This window comes from Penicillium canariense (genome assembly GCF_028826845.1).
Source record: "Penicillium canariense strain IBT 26290 chromosome Unknown utg000001l_segment0_segment0, whole genome shotgun sequence".
NCBI classification, from domain to species: domain Eukaryota; kingdom Fungi; phylum Ascomycota; class Eurotiomycetes; order Eurotiales; family Aspergillaceae; genus Penicillium; species Penicillium canariense.
In genome coordinates this window covers 2,446,989-2,463,905 of record NW_026622728.1, presented here as the reverse complement: position 1 = coordinate 2,463,905, position 16,917 = coordinate 2,446,989, and the positions used below count along the sequence as shown (strand labels likewise).

Sequence of the window (16,917 nt, the reverse complement as noted above, 5' to 3'; positions counted from 1 at the left end):
ACTCATGACATGGTCGAGTCCATAGTTCGGCTACCCGCGCATGACATCAACACCTCCGGGAACGATGACGTCGGCGATCGCAGCTTGGAGAATGCCGGCACTATTGGATCAATTGGATCTGCACGCGCGAGTGCCTCCTTGAGCTCCTCTGTCGCGGTCTAACTGGCCTGGTGGCTAGTGTCTCCTGTTTTACTTTGCCGGACTGCTCGTTGCTGGGGCGCAGGGTGGCCCCCAGGATCCGCCAGTGTCCGGTTGGCGTGAGCTCCCTGTTCAAGCTCTTCCAGGTCTCAATTGCTCTCACGGGACTGGGCCGATCCCCGGAGCGCCTTCTCCAGCATCATCCACATCATCGTCTGTGGCTGCCCCGGTTCTCCACCAAAAAGGGTTAGGCGCTCGCATCAAAGTGTCGACGTCACCAGGGGGAGACCAGCAGAGCGAGTCACCGACTGGAGATATCAGGCCCGAGTCCTGCTCCTGCAGACTTTCTCTACGACCACTGCACCAGCTGGCCGCGTTTCGACCTCTCTCCCTCCTGATACCCCTGTGTCGATCTCCGGTTGCAGTGCTCTTCCGCCGCATCCCGTCGAGGTAAGTTCTTCACGACAAGTCACTACCCTTCCTCCCCCTCCCACTTTTAGCTCACGTCACTACTGCGCAAGGCACCGTCGCTTTTTCTTCTTCCCTTCCCACCCTTCTTTTCTAACCCGCTGCTGGCTGCAGGTACCTTGACTTCCGATATCCTTCCTGCTCACTTTCTCCCTATTGGACCTCCTGCTCGATTTCCCCCTAGTCGACTCTCACCACCGCCGCCATGCATCGCACCTATTCTATGCGCCAGTCGCGCGCCCCGACCGCCTCGCAGATCGAGAACCCTCCACCACCATTGTCCTCCACCAAGTCGGGTCGGTGGCTAGGAAAGGGTGGTATCGGTGAGTGGAAGACCGCAAAAGCTTCGGTCGCCCTCAGAGCGAGTGTTCCCGACGCCCGGTTGCTCGCAATGGGAGGGGCCCCGAGGCTGCCTGATCGGGCAGACCCCGGGCTACTCCAAACCCCCCCCGGGGAGCGACAGGGGAAGCACGCAACGAGCGACAGAAGGATTCGCCCGTGATAAAACGACCGCTAACACGCAATACAGGCCATGCATTCCGTAAAAATGCGGCCGGTGCCTTCGGGCCCGACCTCGCCAAGAAGCTGTCACAACTGGTCAAGATGGAGAAGAACGTCATGCGCAGCATGGAGCTCGTCGCACGGGAGCGCATGGAGGTCGCTGTAAGTAGCCGATAATGTCGTTCTCCATTCGCAAACGAGAGGCACGTTCTGAGGCTAATCGGTGACTTTTACTTCCCCCCGAACAGCAACAACTCTCCATCTGGGGCGAAGCCTGCGATGAGGACGTGTCGGATGTGACGGACAAGCTCGGTGTCCTGATCTACGAGATCGGCGAGCTGGAAGACATGTTTGTCGACCGCTACGACCAGTACCGCGTGACAATCAAGAGCATCCGCAACATCGAGGCCTCCGTCCAGCCCAGCCGTGACCGCAAGCAGAAGATCACCGACGAGATCGCCAAGCTCAAGTACAAGGACCCCAACTCGCCGCGCATCGTCGTGCTGGAGCAAGAGCTCGTCCGCGCCGAGGCCGAGTCGCTCGTCGCTGAGGCTCAGCTGTCCAACATCACCCGCGAAAAGGTCAAGGCCGCCTTCCAGTACCAGTTCGACGCGCTCCGCGAGCACTGCGAGAAGGTCGCCATCGTTGCCGGGTACGGCAAGCACCTGCTGGACCTGATCGACGACACCCCCGTCACCCCCGGCGAGACCCGCCACGCCTACGACGGCTACGATGCCAGCAAGGCCATCATTCAGGACTGCGAGGATGCCCTGACCAACTGGGTAAGCTCCAAGGCGGTCGTTAAGTCGACCATGTCGCAGCGCTCGCGCACCCTCTCCCAGCGCCACCGCAACAACGTCAACAAGAACCGCGACGGCGTCGACCTATCGGGCCAGGACCAGCCCATGACCGGCGATCGCGACTCTTGGCTGCCCGCCGACCAGCACGCGAGCTACCACGAGGAGGGCGAAGATGGCCTTAGCACCGCGGAAGGTGAGATGCGCGGCCGCGAGGAGGAGCGGGAGCCCATCGCCGCCTAGGCAAAGGAGCTGTACAATGACTGAAGAGTCTTCATTGTGCTCTTCCTGCGTTTTTTTATTTTTTCCCTATGCCACGAATCTGACGGCTTTGCTTCGCCTATGGTGGAGGAATGGCGGACGGTGGGGGAAAAGGGGAAAGCTCGGTTCACCACCTCAGGCTCGTACCTTTCCTTGCCTCCACCCTCCAATTTCCCAACCCACACACTCGTTTCTGCGTCTCCGCTTCGTCCGGTGGTTTCCGCGTGGGCTGGGGGTCCATGGCATCGCACCCGATGACACCATATCCCCCCTCCAATGCGACGAGCCCACGGAGGAAGAACCTCAAAGTCACGCCTTGCCATGTCACAACTCCTTGAACCGCACCCACAGATCCTTGTCTTCCAGTTCACATGAATATCTCCTGCCTATGTCGTGATACACCATCCGTTGGTCGTGCTCGTCGCTGCTCCGGTTTTCTCTGGGGGTTCGCAGACCTTTCTCCAGTCGGTATACCCGACCCGATTCCCCAGCTTTCACGAAGAAAGGGCCGGGTGTAGATGAACTGCACGGCCGATTAAAACGAACGGGTTTTTGATGTGTTTTCCCCGTTTTTGGTTCCCCATTTGTTCTTCCCTTTGTGTTCGTTTCCTTAATGTAATACCATCTTGTGCTGTCCTGTTTGTCCCGTTTTCTTCGTGTGGGTTTATATGTTGGACTAAGCCTCGTTCGGGGATGAGGATGAGGATAGGATAGGATAGGGTCGTTGGGTTAGGGTAATCAACTAGGTACTAATGAAACTCTGCTTTTTATGATATATTGCTCTTAGGAAATAGAGGTTTCCGACGGATAGACGCGCAACAAGGATGAATTCAGGTGTTTTCCTCAGTGATTCGAACGGATTTCCTCTGCCACTTCTTGGAGTTCCCTTTCTGTTTTAGTACTTAACGTACTTCCGGCCTACGTTGCGCACCCGCTTATAAGTGGAAGAATCTAGTTTCATCAGGCCGGTAGGGCTTGTTTGACTAACTTGAATTGATGGGAACTTATCGAAGCCAGAGAGGAGTGTACAATTTCCTTGGCTGCCGTGTCGCGTCCCTGAATAATGACTGATCTAGGATATAATAGACTTGGAATTTGGCACTGAGCCCTTCACCGGTGGACTTGCAACCCCGAGTGTTTCGAACTGGTCGGCAAATGTTCAGTAGTATGCTCTAGAATCTGTGGTCAGCTACACGATTGTAGATGGACTGCCGCTGTTTACCACTCTTTTAACCTGCTCAATCAACTAATTTAGCTTATTTCGGTACCCATTGTTTTCATTTAATTAGACTATCCCCTCTAAAAGCGTGCTACCTATTACTGTATTAGTTTGCTTCAACGAAACGCCCCGAGGAACCGACCGGATAATATGCTCGCCATGACCAAGGGCTTATTGATCTATTTGAAATGGCCGAGAGACGGGTACATAGGCAAGGACGTGCCATTAGTAAGGTTGCTTATGATAGATACAATCGATATTCGACGCATGCCGAATATACAGGATCTCCCTCAGGAAGCATTCTGTAAGCAGTTCATCGCGTAGTCAGACTGTACTCTGGTTCGCCACAATAAGTCATGCCTTACGCCATCAAAGAAGTTGCGCGATTTCCCCTTGTCCTCTGGAAGTCGCAATCTGTGCTGCCGTCCGTTTCTTATTTCCCGATGGAGCGGAGGCATCTGCGCCGGCGTCGAGCAACATCCGTACAACCTCATAGTGGCCACCTTCCGCAGCTGCTGAGAGCGCCGTATACCCGTTGTAGTATGCGCCTTGCGCATTCACATCAGCTCCTGTTGCTAATAGGCGCTGGACGACGCGATAATGACCTCCGTAAGCGGCGCCTTGAAGGGCCGTCAACCCCTTATACCGGACAGCAGGCGCATTAATATCGGCTTGGTGTTCAAGTAGAATCTCCACGATATCGCTATGACCTGCCGCAGCAGCAGCTTGAAGGGCGGTGCGGCCGTGATTCTTAGCCGGAGGCGCATTAACGTCTGCGCCTTCCTTGAGTAGCCATCGTAGTAGCTCGATATGACCCCCCTCCGCAGCAGCCTGTAGGGCAGTTCGACCGGTATACTTATGGGGTAGGCGATTAATATCTGCACCTGCAGAGACGAGGCGGCGGACGATATCTATATGGCCGGCTGCTGCGGCTAGGACCATGGCTGTTTTGCCTCCGTTGTTTCCTCCAGGTGCGTTGACGTCTGCCCCTGCCACAATCAGCGCCTCAACCACAGCCATGTGGCCATGAGAGGAGGCAGCCTGAAGAGCAGTTTTCCCATAATATCCTCTCGGAGCCTCATTGGGGTCCGTGGTGGCTAGAAGTCGCTGTACCTGACACAGATCACCATTCGCAGCAGCGAGTTGAACAAGAGACCATGTATTCTCGTCGTCCGGCTCGTCTGATTGTGATTGATCACTCGATGGAACTTGATTTTGGTGCATCTCAGGAGATCTCCTGCTGCAATCGATTGCTGCCATCTCCAGGGCTGGTGTGCCACGTGCGTATCCTTTGACTAAACCGTAAGAAATTTGTTTATCCGGTTGAAACGCTGAAACGGCAACTGTCCCTGCCAGAAACGCCCTGAGTGAATGAGCTTTAGAAAGCAAATCAAACCTAGAGGAATACCCCGCTCCGATTATTACGGACAATCACACGAGGGAGCTAATCATCCTTCGGGGAAATAGCGGAAACGATGTACGAACGTGTACCTCTGCATTACGCATCGGTATTGATGAGCAACCCCACTGTAAAAAATGGGCGGGATTGGCTACCCACCAGCAGTTTACAGTAGTGCTTTTTGGTTTTACAGTGCGTAAACTCGAAGCTCCCCTTAGTACCACCTTATATATCAATTAAATTCTAGAAATTCAATGATGATAAAGCCTTTGCATTCACATCTATATGTAGGGAAACCTAAAAAGTATAGGAGAAAAACCTACATCAAGGCTGAACAGCAAAAGAACGCCCTTGACTTGATGGTGGTAGCAATTGTAAAGATTTTCAAACCACACAGTTCATGACCACCGGCCATTAACAAACCTGACAGAAGCATCATAGATAGTTCTCATTCCTAGTAGATTATAGGCTCTAGCAAGTAGCAATCGCTCTTTAGAATTACTCACACTCTGTCAATCGCCATCCGTCAGTCCTAGCCACGCGGTTATTGCACTTCAGCGAAGGAAACCATCACAGCAATATCCTTGCGAAAATACATTGATCTTCGCTTAGTATTTGAAGGATTCCTCATATTTTGCCTTTTCATTGCTTTGGCGTCTATGGCGAATCATGCAAAGCCAACAGACATCGCTCAAGAACGACGCTATGGATCAATGTGTAAGCTTGCATCTGCCTTTCTATCATGTTCTTGCACTGACGATGATTATAGCACCCCGCAAGCCTGTCATTTTGGGAACACCGCCGCATTTGGGCCGGACATTGACTATCATGATCCCCAGATGTTGGTGAATGGTACCAGGATGTGAAAAATTCATAAAAACAGGCGAAGCCTGTTCCAGCGTAATAGCATTGAATAGTTGGAAGACGGCAGATTCGACAACCAGCGCTAGACCGACAAGCACTGGCATTAGAGTGGATATCGACTTGCCGGTGGTAGACATTTTCCCAAGACAGTATAGGATATCTGGATTCAGTGCCAAAGATATTGTCGATGCACGAAAATCAAAAGAATGGAAAGAAGTCAGGGTACGTGAGCCAGGATATTTCTCAGAGAAGCCACATTAGCATGGGATATAGACTACACTACGCACAGGAGCGTACGAAGTAACTACATATACGCAAGTGTAGCGCAGTAGTGTACAACAATAATATAAGGCAAACCCATTTAGCCTCAAATGCCGGCGCTGAAATAAATGTTGCATCGACAACCTTTTTTTCATGTCTTTTCCAGATTTGAGCCCCAGACCCATAGTCCCCATTCGGGATTCTGAGACAAGAACCGATAACCACCCCGGTCTCCGGTCTTGAGCAACTACGTTGGAATGCATTCATCCTAAATCCCTCACAATGTCCGCTTGAGCGCATTTTACCTTCATATCGATCCCTTTTGGGCTAAGACCCAGTGGAACTCCACGTTCCGCAGCACTCCCTTGTCGTCTTCAGCATCCACGGCAACCTCATCAATCTCCAGCTCAAAGCCCAGATCTATCAAAATCTTCCTCGTCTCGTCTCTCCCCCACCCACTCCAATGCACAGCCCCTTTCGTACCGCCCAACCAGGACGAATCCGACTCGCTCGCAAACGCAGTAGCAGCGAAGTTGGCGAGAAGCCAACCCCCCGGTTTGAGCCAACCCCAAATGCGGCGCAGAATCGCCGTTTGTTCTTCACGGGGCAGATGTAGAATGGAATAGAGGGCCAGCACGGCATCGAACTGCCCCGGGCTGAATTCTAGCTCCATCATGTCCCCCTGTATCAGGTTCACGGACACCGGCAGCCGCTCCTGTGCCAGGGCGATTTGGGATTCCGATATATCATTTGCGGTGACGCAGGTGTTTGCACGGGATGCGAGGAGTTGCGTGCATGGCACGCCGGCGCCGCAACCTAGCTCAAGGATATTCCTTTCTCGGGCTCCCTCTGCGGAATCGAGATGTTTGAGCATGGCCTCGAGGTAGGAAAGTCGTCGTTGGTGAGTTGATTGCGTCCAGTCCAGGTAAACGGGGGCAATGTCATCGTAGGCTTTTTTGATGTCGTCCTTGACACGATGGCTGTCGATGGGCGCGGACATTTTTTCGGTCAGGTTGGCCTTGATTAAATTGGGGGGATGCGGGACCGGGACTTCAGTTAGAAATAGAGATTATCAAGGGGAAGTTGCTGCTAGATCATCTTCTCAGCTATATTATAGGAAACCGTTCGAGGGGGCCGTACCCCGCAAAAATCAACATGAGTCATGTGGAGACAACATGCAATGACATCGAATTAAGAAGTGAGTGTGTGCGGAGTCCGAATACAGATTAGGGCGGCGCACGACGCGGGTCGGTCGAGGAACAACAAGTCGTAAGAACATACAAGGTGCACTTGTTTGCGCCTTGTGCTATGAGAATTAACTGCGACTGAAAATATCCTGCAGATTCTCTAGTGCAATATCAATGCATTCTCAGTCAGGGAAAGACCAAGTGTGAAGTCGATATGCCAGTGTACGCTGGTTCCAGCGCATGGACTTTCTCTCCATTGTGATTGCTGCAAGCCCCACCTACCTTTTTCACTCCCGAAAGGAATTACTTGAGGAAAGAGTGGGTTGCCAGCCTATATCTACGTAGCCAAAAGCAGCGACATAAAAGTAAAAAAAAAAAACAACGTGAGCTGGTGCCAGAAATCCAGTACGCATATAGTATAGTATGCAAGCGGCGTATCCAGACCCAGAGACGTCCAGCGAGAAACAGCAAATCCCAGAGCAAAAAAGACCAAGAGAACCAAGCCCGTTCGAGCACCGACCAGCACAGTACAGCGACATTCAGTTTCCACATAGGAGAGGAGAACCACACATTATGAATATAACCGCAACCAGAGCAATGGTCGGTAAATAACCCGGTGGGAGAAAGGTATCAAGGGCCTGGACAGAGGGGAGAAGAAGTATGGAGACAGCCGAGGGGGAGGAGCGGGTGACGATGATAGATATAGAGGAGCGTCGAACAATAGCAAGAGGAAAAGGGAAGAAACATCAGGCAAAATAAACGTCCCAAAATCCAAGGCACAAAGGCAACGACCATCCCTGAGAATCGCAGAAGCCACGGTCGGACTGCGGTCGCGAGGCGCGGAGAAACGAGAAGGAGAAAGGTCGTGACATCGTCATGGTGAGTGTGTACCAGGGCCCCGACCGCCATTCAGCCTTTGAATAAATATGGATGAATGAAGGTAGCAACGGGGCGAGGTAGGTGCACTCGAAAAAGCAGCAAAGACAGAGTAAAAGAAACACAAACGGGTCTCTCGAGTGTCGGAGTCGATGACCGCAAGAAAGGAGATGATACAGAACCCAAGCCAAACGCAAAATAAACAGCACAACAAGCAAGCTTTCCATTTCAAGCCTACTCATCAGTGCCGACGCCCTTCTTTTTAGGCTGAATATGTTTTTGGCCGGAGCGTGTGCTGCCCGCTTTGGACTCCAGGGCAGAGCTGTCCTGTGGCGGCGGAGGGATCCGCGTGCTCGTCGCGTCATGCTTCTCGGTCAGCAAGTTCTTCAGCCAGCGGTTCTCCATCTCCAGCTGGGCGACGCGTGCCTCGAGGGAGGCATTCTTCTCCGTCGTCTCGCGAACGGTGCGCTCGAGGACCTGCTCGCGCTGCTTCTTCTTCATCCGGAAGCGGGCGGAGGCCGCGGTGTTGCGACGGCGGCGGTCTTCCTCGGCCGCCACCCGCACACCTTCCTCCTGGTCCAGGGCAGCCGCGATACGGTCTCCGGAGATGGAGGTGGAGTACTTGATGTTGCCCATCTGGCCGTTGGGCGGGGAGATGGACGATGAGACGTCCGAGGGAGTCAGGGCTCCCGGGGCATGGCCGAGGTCATCGGGCGCAAAGGGAACCGGTGGATAGATGGAGTGTGTCGAGTATCGCAAGATGTGGTCGGGAAGAGAGTAGTTGATACCTTTGTCGCCGCTGGGAGCTGGGGGATGGAGTAAGCGATCGAACTTGCGAGGCATGGTGGGTGGTGGCAAGTGTATATAGCAGGGGTAGGTAGGGCCAGCTATCACGGTGAGGGAAATAGCTTTGAGGTGTCAGGGATTCGGGCAGGGGCCGTTGGCCACAGAGGAGATAGGGAGAGAGAGTAGAATGAAGTGTAACTGAGCAGACAGAATGAGAGACCGCCGCCCTCCACGGGGTTGAGACGACAGGGAAATGCACGCGATCATCCTTCAGCAGATCCCCAGAAAAAGGGTCCACGGGTGGGAGGGGATGGGGGAATAGATGTAACGGCATATGGCAAATGGCAAATGAGCAAAACACCGGGCACGATGAGCAAATCAACAGGCCCCAGGCAGCCATGACGGTTTGGCTGCTGTTTGGGTGAAGTGCCCTGCGGGTTGTCATATGCATGCGGGATTGCGTGCTCGCTATTGAAGCTGGGCTGGGACTCCGACGGAGATCTCATAGCGCCCGATCCATCTGATCCATCTGGTGCAGTCTCATGGAGCCCGAGCTGTCACTCGAGTGACGACAGACCCGAAATGGAGCACAGGTCACCGTTTCGCGAGATGCTCGAGTTTCCCGAGGTTTGGACGAGGGGAAGGGGGTGAGATTCAGGGCATCACAACAGAACGCATCCACGCATACGGGTAAATCACAAGAATGGAATTCGAAATAAAACACAGCTCGGGACACATGGGGGAGGGAAAGCTCAGTCACTCAATCTTTCGGCTTGACTCAAGCCTCGTCTCATCTCTCTCCCTCTCTCGCATCACCGCTGCGGCTGCTCGCGGCTGCTGCTGCTGCTGATGCAGCAGCGCCTAACCAGGGTCCTGGGAACACGGCCTCAAATCCAGGATAAGGCACCGGTCCAGCCGCAGCACACGAACCACAAGGTCGGCGATGGCGCAACAGATGCAACCTCTCACACCAAGTCAAAGCTTGGGTTTAAACCAAAATCAACCCCCGCAAAAAAAAGAAAATTGGCACATACCAAGATAGGGATATCGGGAGAGATCGAGTGAGCTGCGCTCGTCTTCGATGCTATCGTAGGAGCTGACGGAGAGGCCGCCCATGCCCTCAGTCTGGTCGTAATCCATGTTCACGTTGGTAAACGGGACCAGCCCGGCGTCCGTGTCAAAGGAGTATTGGCGCGCTGCCTTGGCTCCGGGATCAGTGCGCGACAGAAGGAAGTTGAAATTTTCGATCTTGTCAAAGCCAGGACCGGGGGGATGAGGCGGGAGTTCCTCGGACATGATGGGGGGGGAAGGAAGGAGAAAGACAATAGCTCGACGGGAGGTAGAAATAAAAATTGAAACCCAGCGAGGCCTGGGGAGCGTCTAGAGGCCTGTCCTCTAGCTCTTAGCGTTTAGGGCGGAGGAGGGGGATGAGATGGTGTGCGCAGTGGCCAGTGGCAGCGACAGTGGACGGTATGAGGGAGGTGGAAGGGGTGGCGGTCTTGGTGTCGTCCCACGGTAACCCCAGATCAGATGAAGAGTGAGGGGGACGATCTCGGAAACAAGCAATCCAATGGAAGGGAAATGAACAGGGAATTAAAAGTCAGAGGACCACCAGTGACAGCCAGAGACTGGAATGGAGGCGTGGAGCCGTCCAACGCGGTGGTGAGGTCGGGATGGCGGATGGGCGGGACTAGTGTTCGGCCTCGATCACCAAGCTCAGACGTAGGCGGACTTGATGGACAAGCGCATGACGTACCCCGTACACAGCCAATCAGAGCAGAGGAGAATAGGCACAAAAAAGGTAAAAAAGGGGGGAAGGGGGGAGGGGAAGCAAAAAGGACGAGAACACAAGCAACTAACAGCCAGCCGAAAAAAGGCAGGAACGAGGAGCCAGTCGGGAGGAGAGTGGAAGGATTGGTGATCACCTCAGCAGCGAACCGTACAGTACAACGGCCAGTACCGCCAGTACCGCCAGTACCGACGCAAGCACCCAAGGCACACAGAGTTCGGCGTGGTCTGGGTACCGACTCGGTAACTCGGGAACTCCGTACGGGCCAAACAAGCCACGCAGCAGATCGCTGATGATCTGATCAGATGGAGAAATGTCGTGATTGCGCCGTCTGGTTCGCCCGCTCCGCCTGGTCCCAAAGGAGGGGCTTCACCGCTTTGTGGGAGACCGAGGCAGAAGAGGTGGGAGTCACAACACTTCGACTGTGGGAAGTACGAGCGATCCGATCAAAGCAATGCACAGAACCATGGTGTGATCCGAATACAAAGAGGCTGATATCTTTCCCCAGATTCCAGATTCCCTCCCCGTCGCGGGAGTCCCTGGGCCATGTTTCTCGCTCCATAAATATAGGGGCTCCGGTTAATTCTCCTCGCTCCTCCGCTCGGACGTTCTCTGCATACTGTCCACTAGACATCCATCCACTCTCCCGCCGCTCTCCACTTGGTTCAGTCCGATGACGCGGTCTGAACCGCTTACGCTCTCGTGCCGTGAGGCTTGGCAACTCCGCCTGACACGGAGCCAGCCGAGAAAATAGGCAATAAAAAAAAAAAAAAAAAAAAAAAAAAAAAAAGGGTACGATAAAAGAAAAGCACTCTGCGATCGTCCTCTTGCCAATGCGCATGCTCCGTACCGTCCGCGATGTCGTGCTGTCACCTCGACCGTGACGTGACCAGCTTTGGCCGCGGAGAAGAGTCCCGGTACTTCTGTCCGTCCAACCCATGCGCGAACGCTCCGCTCGATGGCCCTATCTATTTTGGGCTAGGGACGATGGCTGGGGATCTGGATCTGGACCTGGATCTGGGTCCAGATCTGGATCTGAATCAGACTCATGCCGGCCTCGGCTTCTCTTCCTGTGACCGCCGACTCGCAAGAAGCAACGCCGCATCGCCCACGGTAGTCCCGCGCTCGCGCGCCCCAACACGCTCCAATCCCAATATCGTATCCTCCGCAACTGTACGGTAGATCTCCGCAAACCCATCATAAATACCGGCCCCGACACCATCCCAGCCGCCCTGGGTGTCAAACGCCTCACCAATGCCGCGCATCTCGTCCACCCACCGATACGCCTTGGGGCTCATGCCTACCACCCCGCGACGGGCCAGCACTGCCGTCTGCGGCGAGTACTCGTCCAGATGCGCTAGCAGCTCGGGGAGCAGTGACTCGCGCTGCGCGGTGGAGAACGACAGGATCGAAAGTGCCGTAAGGCCCTTGGTCAGCGCGGCGAAGGAGAGCTTCAGCGTCGACGCGGCGCCTATCCGCGGCGAGACAACTTTCGCATTTAGCACCGTGGCCAGCGCCGCGAATGTCGGCGGAAGGTCCACCATCGGGCCCGACAGCACTACGCTAGGCTTCTTCCACGCCCCGCGGATTTCGTCAGCGTCTGGCGTTGCAGCTGCAGCTGTAGCTGCGGGCGCTGGTGCCGGCGGGCCCCCAATGATCCCGCCGTCGAGGAATTGGCACCAGGCGAGCGAGCTGGTGGAGCTGGCGGACTCATCCTCAAACAGGGCCGCCATCTCCGCCGCCAATCGGGGCGGGGTTGCGTTGAGCTCGAGGTAGTAGAGCGGGCTGCGACTCGGCTGGCCGTTGACGTCCTCGATCGAGTCCCGCTGACGCAGTGTATCGGGCTGCTTGCAAGCCCCTGCAATGCGATGAGCGGTCGCCAATGCGTTCCGCGGGGGCACGATGGATAAGATGTAGTCCGCCTGGGCCACGAGGGCTTGGTCGGAGGGGAGGACCTCGATGTCCGCCGTGCGGATACGGGAGAGTGTGTGTTCGCTAGCACGGGTGTGAGATGCATCGCTTGCGGGTAGAGTTGAGCTGGACGTGCAGTCCACGTAGTACGTACCTTCTTCCTTCGCCGACGGTGACAACGCGATAGTCGTGGGCTTGGAGTAGTTTGGCCATGCCCAGGCCCATGTCTCCGATCGAGACGATTCCCACGGTCGTGGCCCGCATGGTCGCTGAAGGTGTCTATGAGAAGTCTATGAGATCGAATTGTCTCTGTCACATCTGTCACACAAGGTCGAGCAGAGAAAGAATGATGTCTAGGCCAGGTTGACCCACGCGCCGTCCACGTCGATATCTCCATGCCACTGCGGGGATCATTTGTCAGCGGGAGACCAAGTGGCGCTGCTCGAAAAAGATGGTCCTCTTGGTGATCGTCTGGGGATAAGCTAGGAAAGCTGAGATCTGCTCGAGATTCGCAGTTCTGCAGGCCGTACGACTATGTGCACTTTGGGAACCTTTCGTGCTTCCCATCTCTCATGGTTGCGTCGCCCAGCTACCAGTAATGCCCTGTGCACATGGATGCAATCTCAAGCATGTACCGATCGCCCGTAGAGAAATGCGTTGCTATCTAGGCTGCGAGCAACACGCCATGCCCTTGCAATACCTAGACGGAACCACCAAAAGGCCTGTTCCTGTTGGGGGTCTCACGGCCGCAGAGCCCATGGTACTACAAGGTACTGCAACGGTACCTAAAAGATACCTACAACCTCCGCATTAACCCACCTGGGAGTGAGGTACCATGTGGGTACCGAAGACGCCCATCGTGCTTCGGGATTCGAGCGTGCCGTGGTGCCGAATGTCCGTTCCAGTGACGGAGGGGGTCCCTCCGGCGCGGGGGTCCAAAACCCAACCCGGAGTTCTCTGATCCCCAGATTCACGAATTCAGAGAGAAACACTGCCAGCATTAAACAATTGGGACCAACCCCCAACAGCCCCAATCCCGCTGTCAGCAGCTATCGCGCGTGCAATACTCCGGCGCTAAGGCGATTTCCGTTCCCGCGCGATGAGCGCAGCCGCGCGCTGAAAAAAAGGCTTGGCATTAACAGTCCTGGTTGACGGGGCCAAATGCGCAACGGAATGCAGCAATCAGTTGGCATAAATCCCCGTCATGATAGAAGCATGAACTTTAACGAATCCTCCCACGCAATGGCCAACACCACACCGTCTGCTGGGCGGAGACGAAGCCATAGGGTATGTGTCCCTATGCGTGGGGTCTATTGGTCGATGAACCCACAAGGTGTGGCTTTTTTCGCGCTGACTGGGACGCTAGGCGTGTGAGATATGTTACCGAAAGAAAACCAGCTGCAAGTTCGAGGGGTCTGCTTCGATCTGCGACCAGTGTGCCCGGCGGAGGACGAATGGTGTACTGCCGGCGAGTCCGGGGCCGACTGAGCGGGTTCAAAGGTGTGTGTGCACGAGAATAGCAGCTATTCACCCAGTTTTCGGATTTAGTGATTCTCGGTTTCTACCCAGTCTAGCTTAGCTTAGACAAGGCTAACAGGATCGCTGGCAGCGATCAATATGTGGCCTCGTTGAAGGATCGCCTGTCAAGGATCGAATCCTTGCTGAAAGCAGCTGGCATCTTGCATGAGAGTGACACCATGCCGGAGGACCTCTCGGAAAATGACGATGATCTCCCAGATGAGGCCTCGGATTTATCCCACAAGCGTACTCAATCTTCAAGTCAATCATCACATGTGTCCTTTACATCGCGTGCGTCGTCTGGAGAAGTGGACTACTTCCCCAGCGTGGGAGACGTCGAGGCCACTCCCATCTTCAAGATCCACGAACGGGACGATTCCCGATATTTCGGTTCGTTGTCCACCAAGCCCTGTGGTCTGCTGCTTTCATGACTGATTTTCGATCATAGGACGCTCCTGCTCCCTGTCAATATTGTCACGGGGTGGCATCGAATGGATCAAGAGCAAAACGGGCGATGTCAGCTTCTTGAGCCTCTTATCCACCGATTCCGTCCATGACAATCCATGGGCTCACTGGCGCCCTGATGTGTTCCACGACCTGTTCGCCTCGCAGGTCTTCAAGCCCCTGCCGCCAAGGTCAGAGGTATTCTCCCTTATAAACGACTTTTTCAGCACAGCGAACCGTCTATTCCCGATTTACCATGAAGGAACTTTCATGAGGATGGTGGAGTGGCAATACACGCAACAGACTTGCGATGATGCCGCTCGATGGGCGAGTATCAATATGGTGATATGTCTGGCTTACGAGTTTCGATTCTCGAATAGCCTGAAGCCGGAGAAGGATCGGGAAAGGGCCCGTATGTACTTCAAGAATGCCATGTCGGTCTTTACGGAGCTGGCCTTACGACGCACGGATCTTTTGAGTGTACAGGCTTTGTTGAGCATGGTAAACCCTTCAGCCATATAGTTTCAATGTGAAAATGGTTCTAACTTATATGCTAGGGGTTTTTCCTTCGTGGAAATTCTGGGACACAGTCAGCATTGCCGTTCATTACGGCAGCTATGCGGTCATGCCAGCGAATGGGACTTCACCGAGATGTTCCAAGACCAGATCTGAACGCCACTGAGCAGGAGCAGAGGCGGCGTGTGTTCTGGGTCGCCTTCACCGTGGACCAGAGGTAAGCAACCCAGTCCCAGCAACCCCCTTGCCATATCTGGATCTAGCGGCTTATCCTTCCAGTACATGCTTGCGTGCCGGAAACGCCCCCTCTCAACACCCCGAGGACTTCGATGTGCCCCTGCCTCAGGAGCTTGAAGAAGACCGCGGCCTCAATTCCTCAACTAATATCCCCTTCTTCCGCCAACTCTGTCGCATGTCTGTCATCAAGACCCGCATCTTCTGCCAGCTGTACTCCGCCAAAGCACTGCTCAAACCACCTCGCGACATCTACCAATCAGTCAAAGAGCTAGATGCCGAACTCAGGGAGTGGAGGAAAGACTATTGCTTGGACGAGAATCCCAGACAAAAAGTTGCTGAAGCAAACTTCTTGTCGGGATTTGCCTCCATTGGCCTCCATTTTGTCTACTATAATGCCCTGATCATGGTTCACCGAATACCCCTCCTTCTGAACTATCTAATAAACGAACGGAAGGAGCCGAAGGAGCTGAAGGCGCTGAGCAAGGCGTATGCAGCAAAATCCAGTGTCATTTGCGTGACGGCTGCGCGTGATACACTCAAGATGGTGAACAATATGCCGTGGGGTGATATTGCATGGGTTTGGTATGTGCTTCCCCCCCCCCCCCGGGCCTTATGTCTCCCTACACTGGCTAACATTCAAGGTACCTATTTTAGGTCCTTGCTCTATTACGTCTTCCTAGCCGCAGCAACAATCTTCTCACACATTATCCGCGACATGCAATCCTCAACCTTTAGGGATGACCTCCAGTCCCTCAACATGGCCTCGACGTTCTTCGCGACCCTCGCTCCAAGTGACGGGCCAGCCAGTTACGCCGGCTTCATGACCCGCATGACTGCCAACCTCGAACGCATTGCCAGATTAGCAATCGAAAAGGAGGAGAAACGGACTCGAAGCACAGATGACCCGGAGCAACAAAACCAGCAGCCGGGTACAAAGCGGCATGGTCATCAATTCTCAAGATCGCACGCAAAGGCCCGAGATCAACCTTCAACGCTCCGGGCATCAATGGCCACCAACCCCACGGGCACCCAGCACAGTTCAGTATCCACAGCCCCAAGTACATCCAACACCGATACCACGACACATCCGCACATGCCCGCGCTGAGTACCCCTAAAGCCATCGGAGGCTTCCCAACTGTCAACTCTGACGGCTACGTCGTGCCCATAAGCCCCAGCGCCACAGCCTCCTTTCCCTCAACTATGCCTCTCCAACCGGCCATACCCAACGCAAGCTACCCGGCCGGTCTGGGACTAAGCAACCTTAATGGAGTAACAACCTCTAACTTCTCAACCGGCGCACTGTCCTCCTGGCAACTCGGGCAAGATGCCACAGCGAACCACGCCAACGAATCTTCCCCCCTCGACAACACCCAGTCTCCCTTCTCAAACAACAGCACCACGCCAGGCGCAAACATGTTCCCTGCGTCCTGGCAAGTGCCGCTAACGGCGGACTGGCAATTCGGCGACAATCTCTGGTCCGGCCTATTCCCTAACGAAAGCATCACTGCCTCCTCCGCTCAGTCTCAGAATATCCAATTCCCCATCCTGTCGGCAGATTCGTTCCTGAACGTTCCTGTGGACGCAGAGCAGGACCCGAGTTCTGGTTTCACGGGCACCGATATGGGGTACAATAACTATGCCCCGCCCAGGACAGCGCAGGAGCAAGGTCAGGACACGGCGGAGGCGATTTGGCCGAATGGATTCCTGGGGCTCTTCTAGAAATTAATAACTTTCTTGCGTACAT

The 16,917-nt window shown here is 54.6% G+C and overlaps 6 protein-coding genes across 6 annotated transcripts; 2 read left to right on the top strand and 4 right to left on the bottom strand.

Moving 5' to 3' along the window:
- Positions 1–811: 811 nt before the first annotated feature.
- Positions 812–2,147, top strand: N7482_000853 (Eisosome component PIL1/LSP1 family protein; the record flags this gene model as incomplete). The annotated part of the gene is made up of 3 exons (XM_056682978.1): positions 812–929; positions 1,136–1,269; positions 1,356–2,147. The coding sequence occupies 3 exons, from the start codon at positions 812–814 to the stop codon at positions 2,145–2,147; spliced, it is 1,044 nt and encodes a 347-aa protein (XP_056546584.1).
- A 1,606-nt stretch (positions 2,148–3,753) lies between these two features.
- On the bottom strand, positions 3,754–4,608 carry N7482_000852 (ankyrin repeat domain-containing protein; the record flags this gene model as incomplete). The annotated part of the gene is made up of 1 exon (XM_056682977.1): positions 3,754–4,608. One exon carries the CDS (start codon positions 4,606–4,608, stop codon positions 3,754–3,756), a length of 855 nt encoding a protein of 284 aa, XP_056546583.1.
- Positions 4,609–6,215: 1,607 nt separating this feature from the next.
- N7482_000851 (class I SAM-dependent methyltransferase) lies at positions 6,216–6,908 on the bottom strand (the record flags this gene model as incomplete). Its single annotated transcript, XM_056682976.1, has 1 exon — positions 6,216–6,908. The coding sequence occupies one exon, from the start codon at positions 6,906–6,908 to the stop codon at positions 6,216–6,218; it is 693 nt and encodes a 230-aa protein (XP_056546582.1).
- Positions 6,909–8,205: 1,297 nt separating this feature from the next.
- On the bottom strand, positions 8,206–10,053 carry N7482_000850 (bZIP transcription factor; the record flags this gene model as incomplete). The annotated part of the gene is made up of 2 exons (XM_056682975.1): positions 8,206–8,777; positions 9,792–10,053. The coding sequence occupies 2 exons, from the start codon at positions 10,051–10,053 to the stop codon at positions 8,206–8,208; spliced, it is 834 nt and encodes a 277-aa protein (XP_056546581.1).
- A 1,539-nt stretch (positions 10,054–11,592) lies between these two features.
- Positions 11,593–12,721, bottom strand: N7482_000849 (DUF1932 domain-containing protein; the record flags this gene model as incomplete). The annotated part of the gene is made up of 2 exons (XM_056682974.1): positions 11,593–12,541; positions 12,612–12,721. 2 exons carry the CDS (start codon positions 12,719–12,721, stop codon positions 11,593–11,595), a joined length of 1,059 nt encoding a protein of 352 aa, XP_056546580.1.
- A 978-nt stretch (positions 12,722–13,699) lies between these two features.
- N7482_000848 (transcription factor domain-containing protein) lies at positions 13,700–16,892 on the top strand (the record flags this gene model as incomplete). Its single annotated transcript, XM_056682973.1, has 7 exons — positions 13,700–13,744; positions 13,824–13,957; positions 14,055–14,365; positions 14,424–14,920; positions 14,977–15,152; positions 15,215–15,754; positions 15,827–16,892. 7 exons carry the CDS (start codon positions 13,700–13,702, stop codon positions 16,890–16,892), a joined length of 2,769 nt encoding a protein of 922 aa, XP_056546579.1.
- Positions 16,893–16,917: the final 25 nt, after the last annotated feature.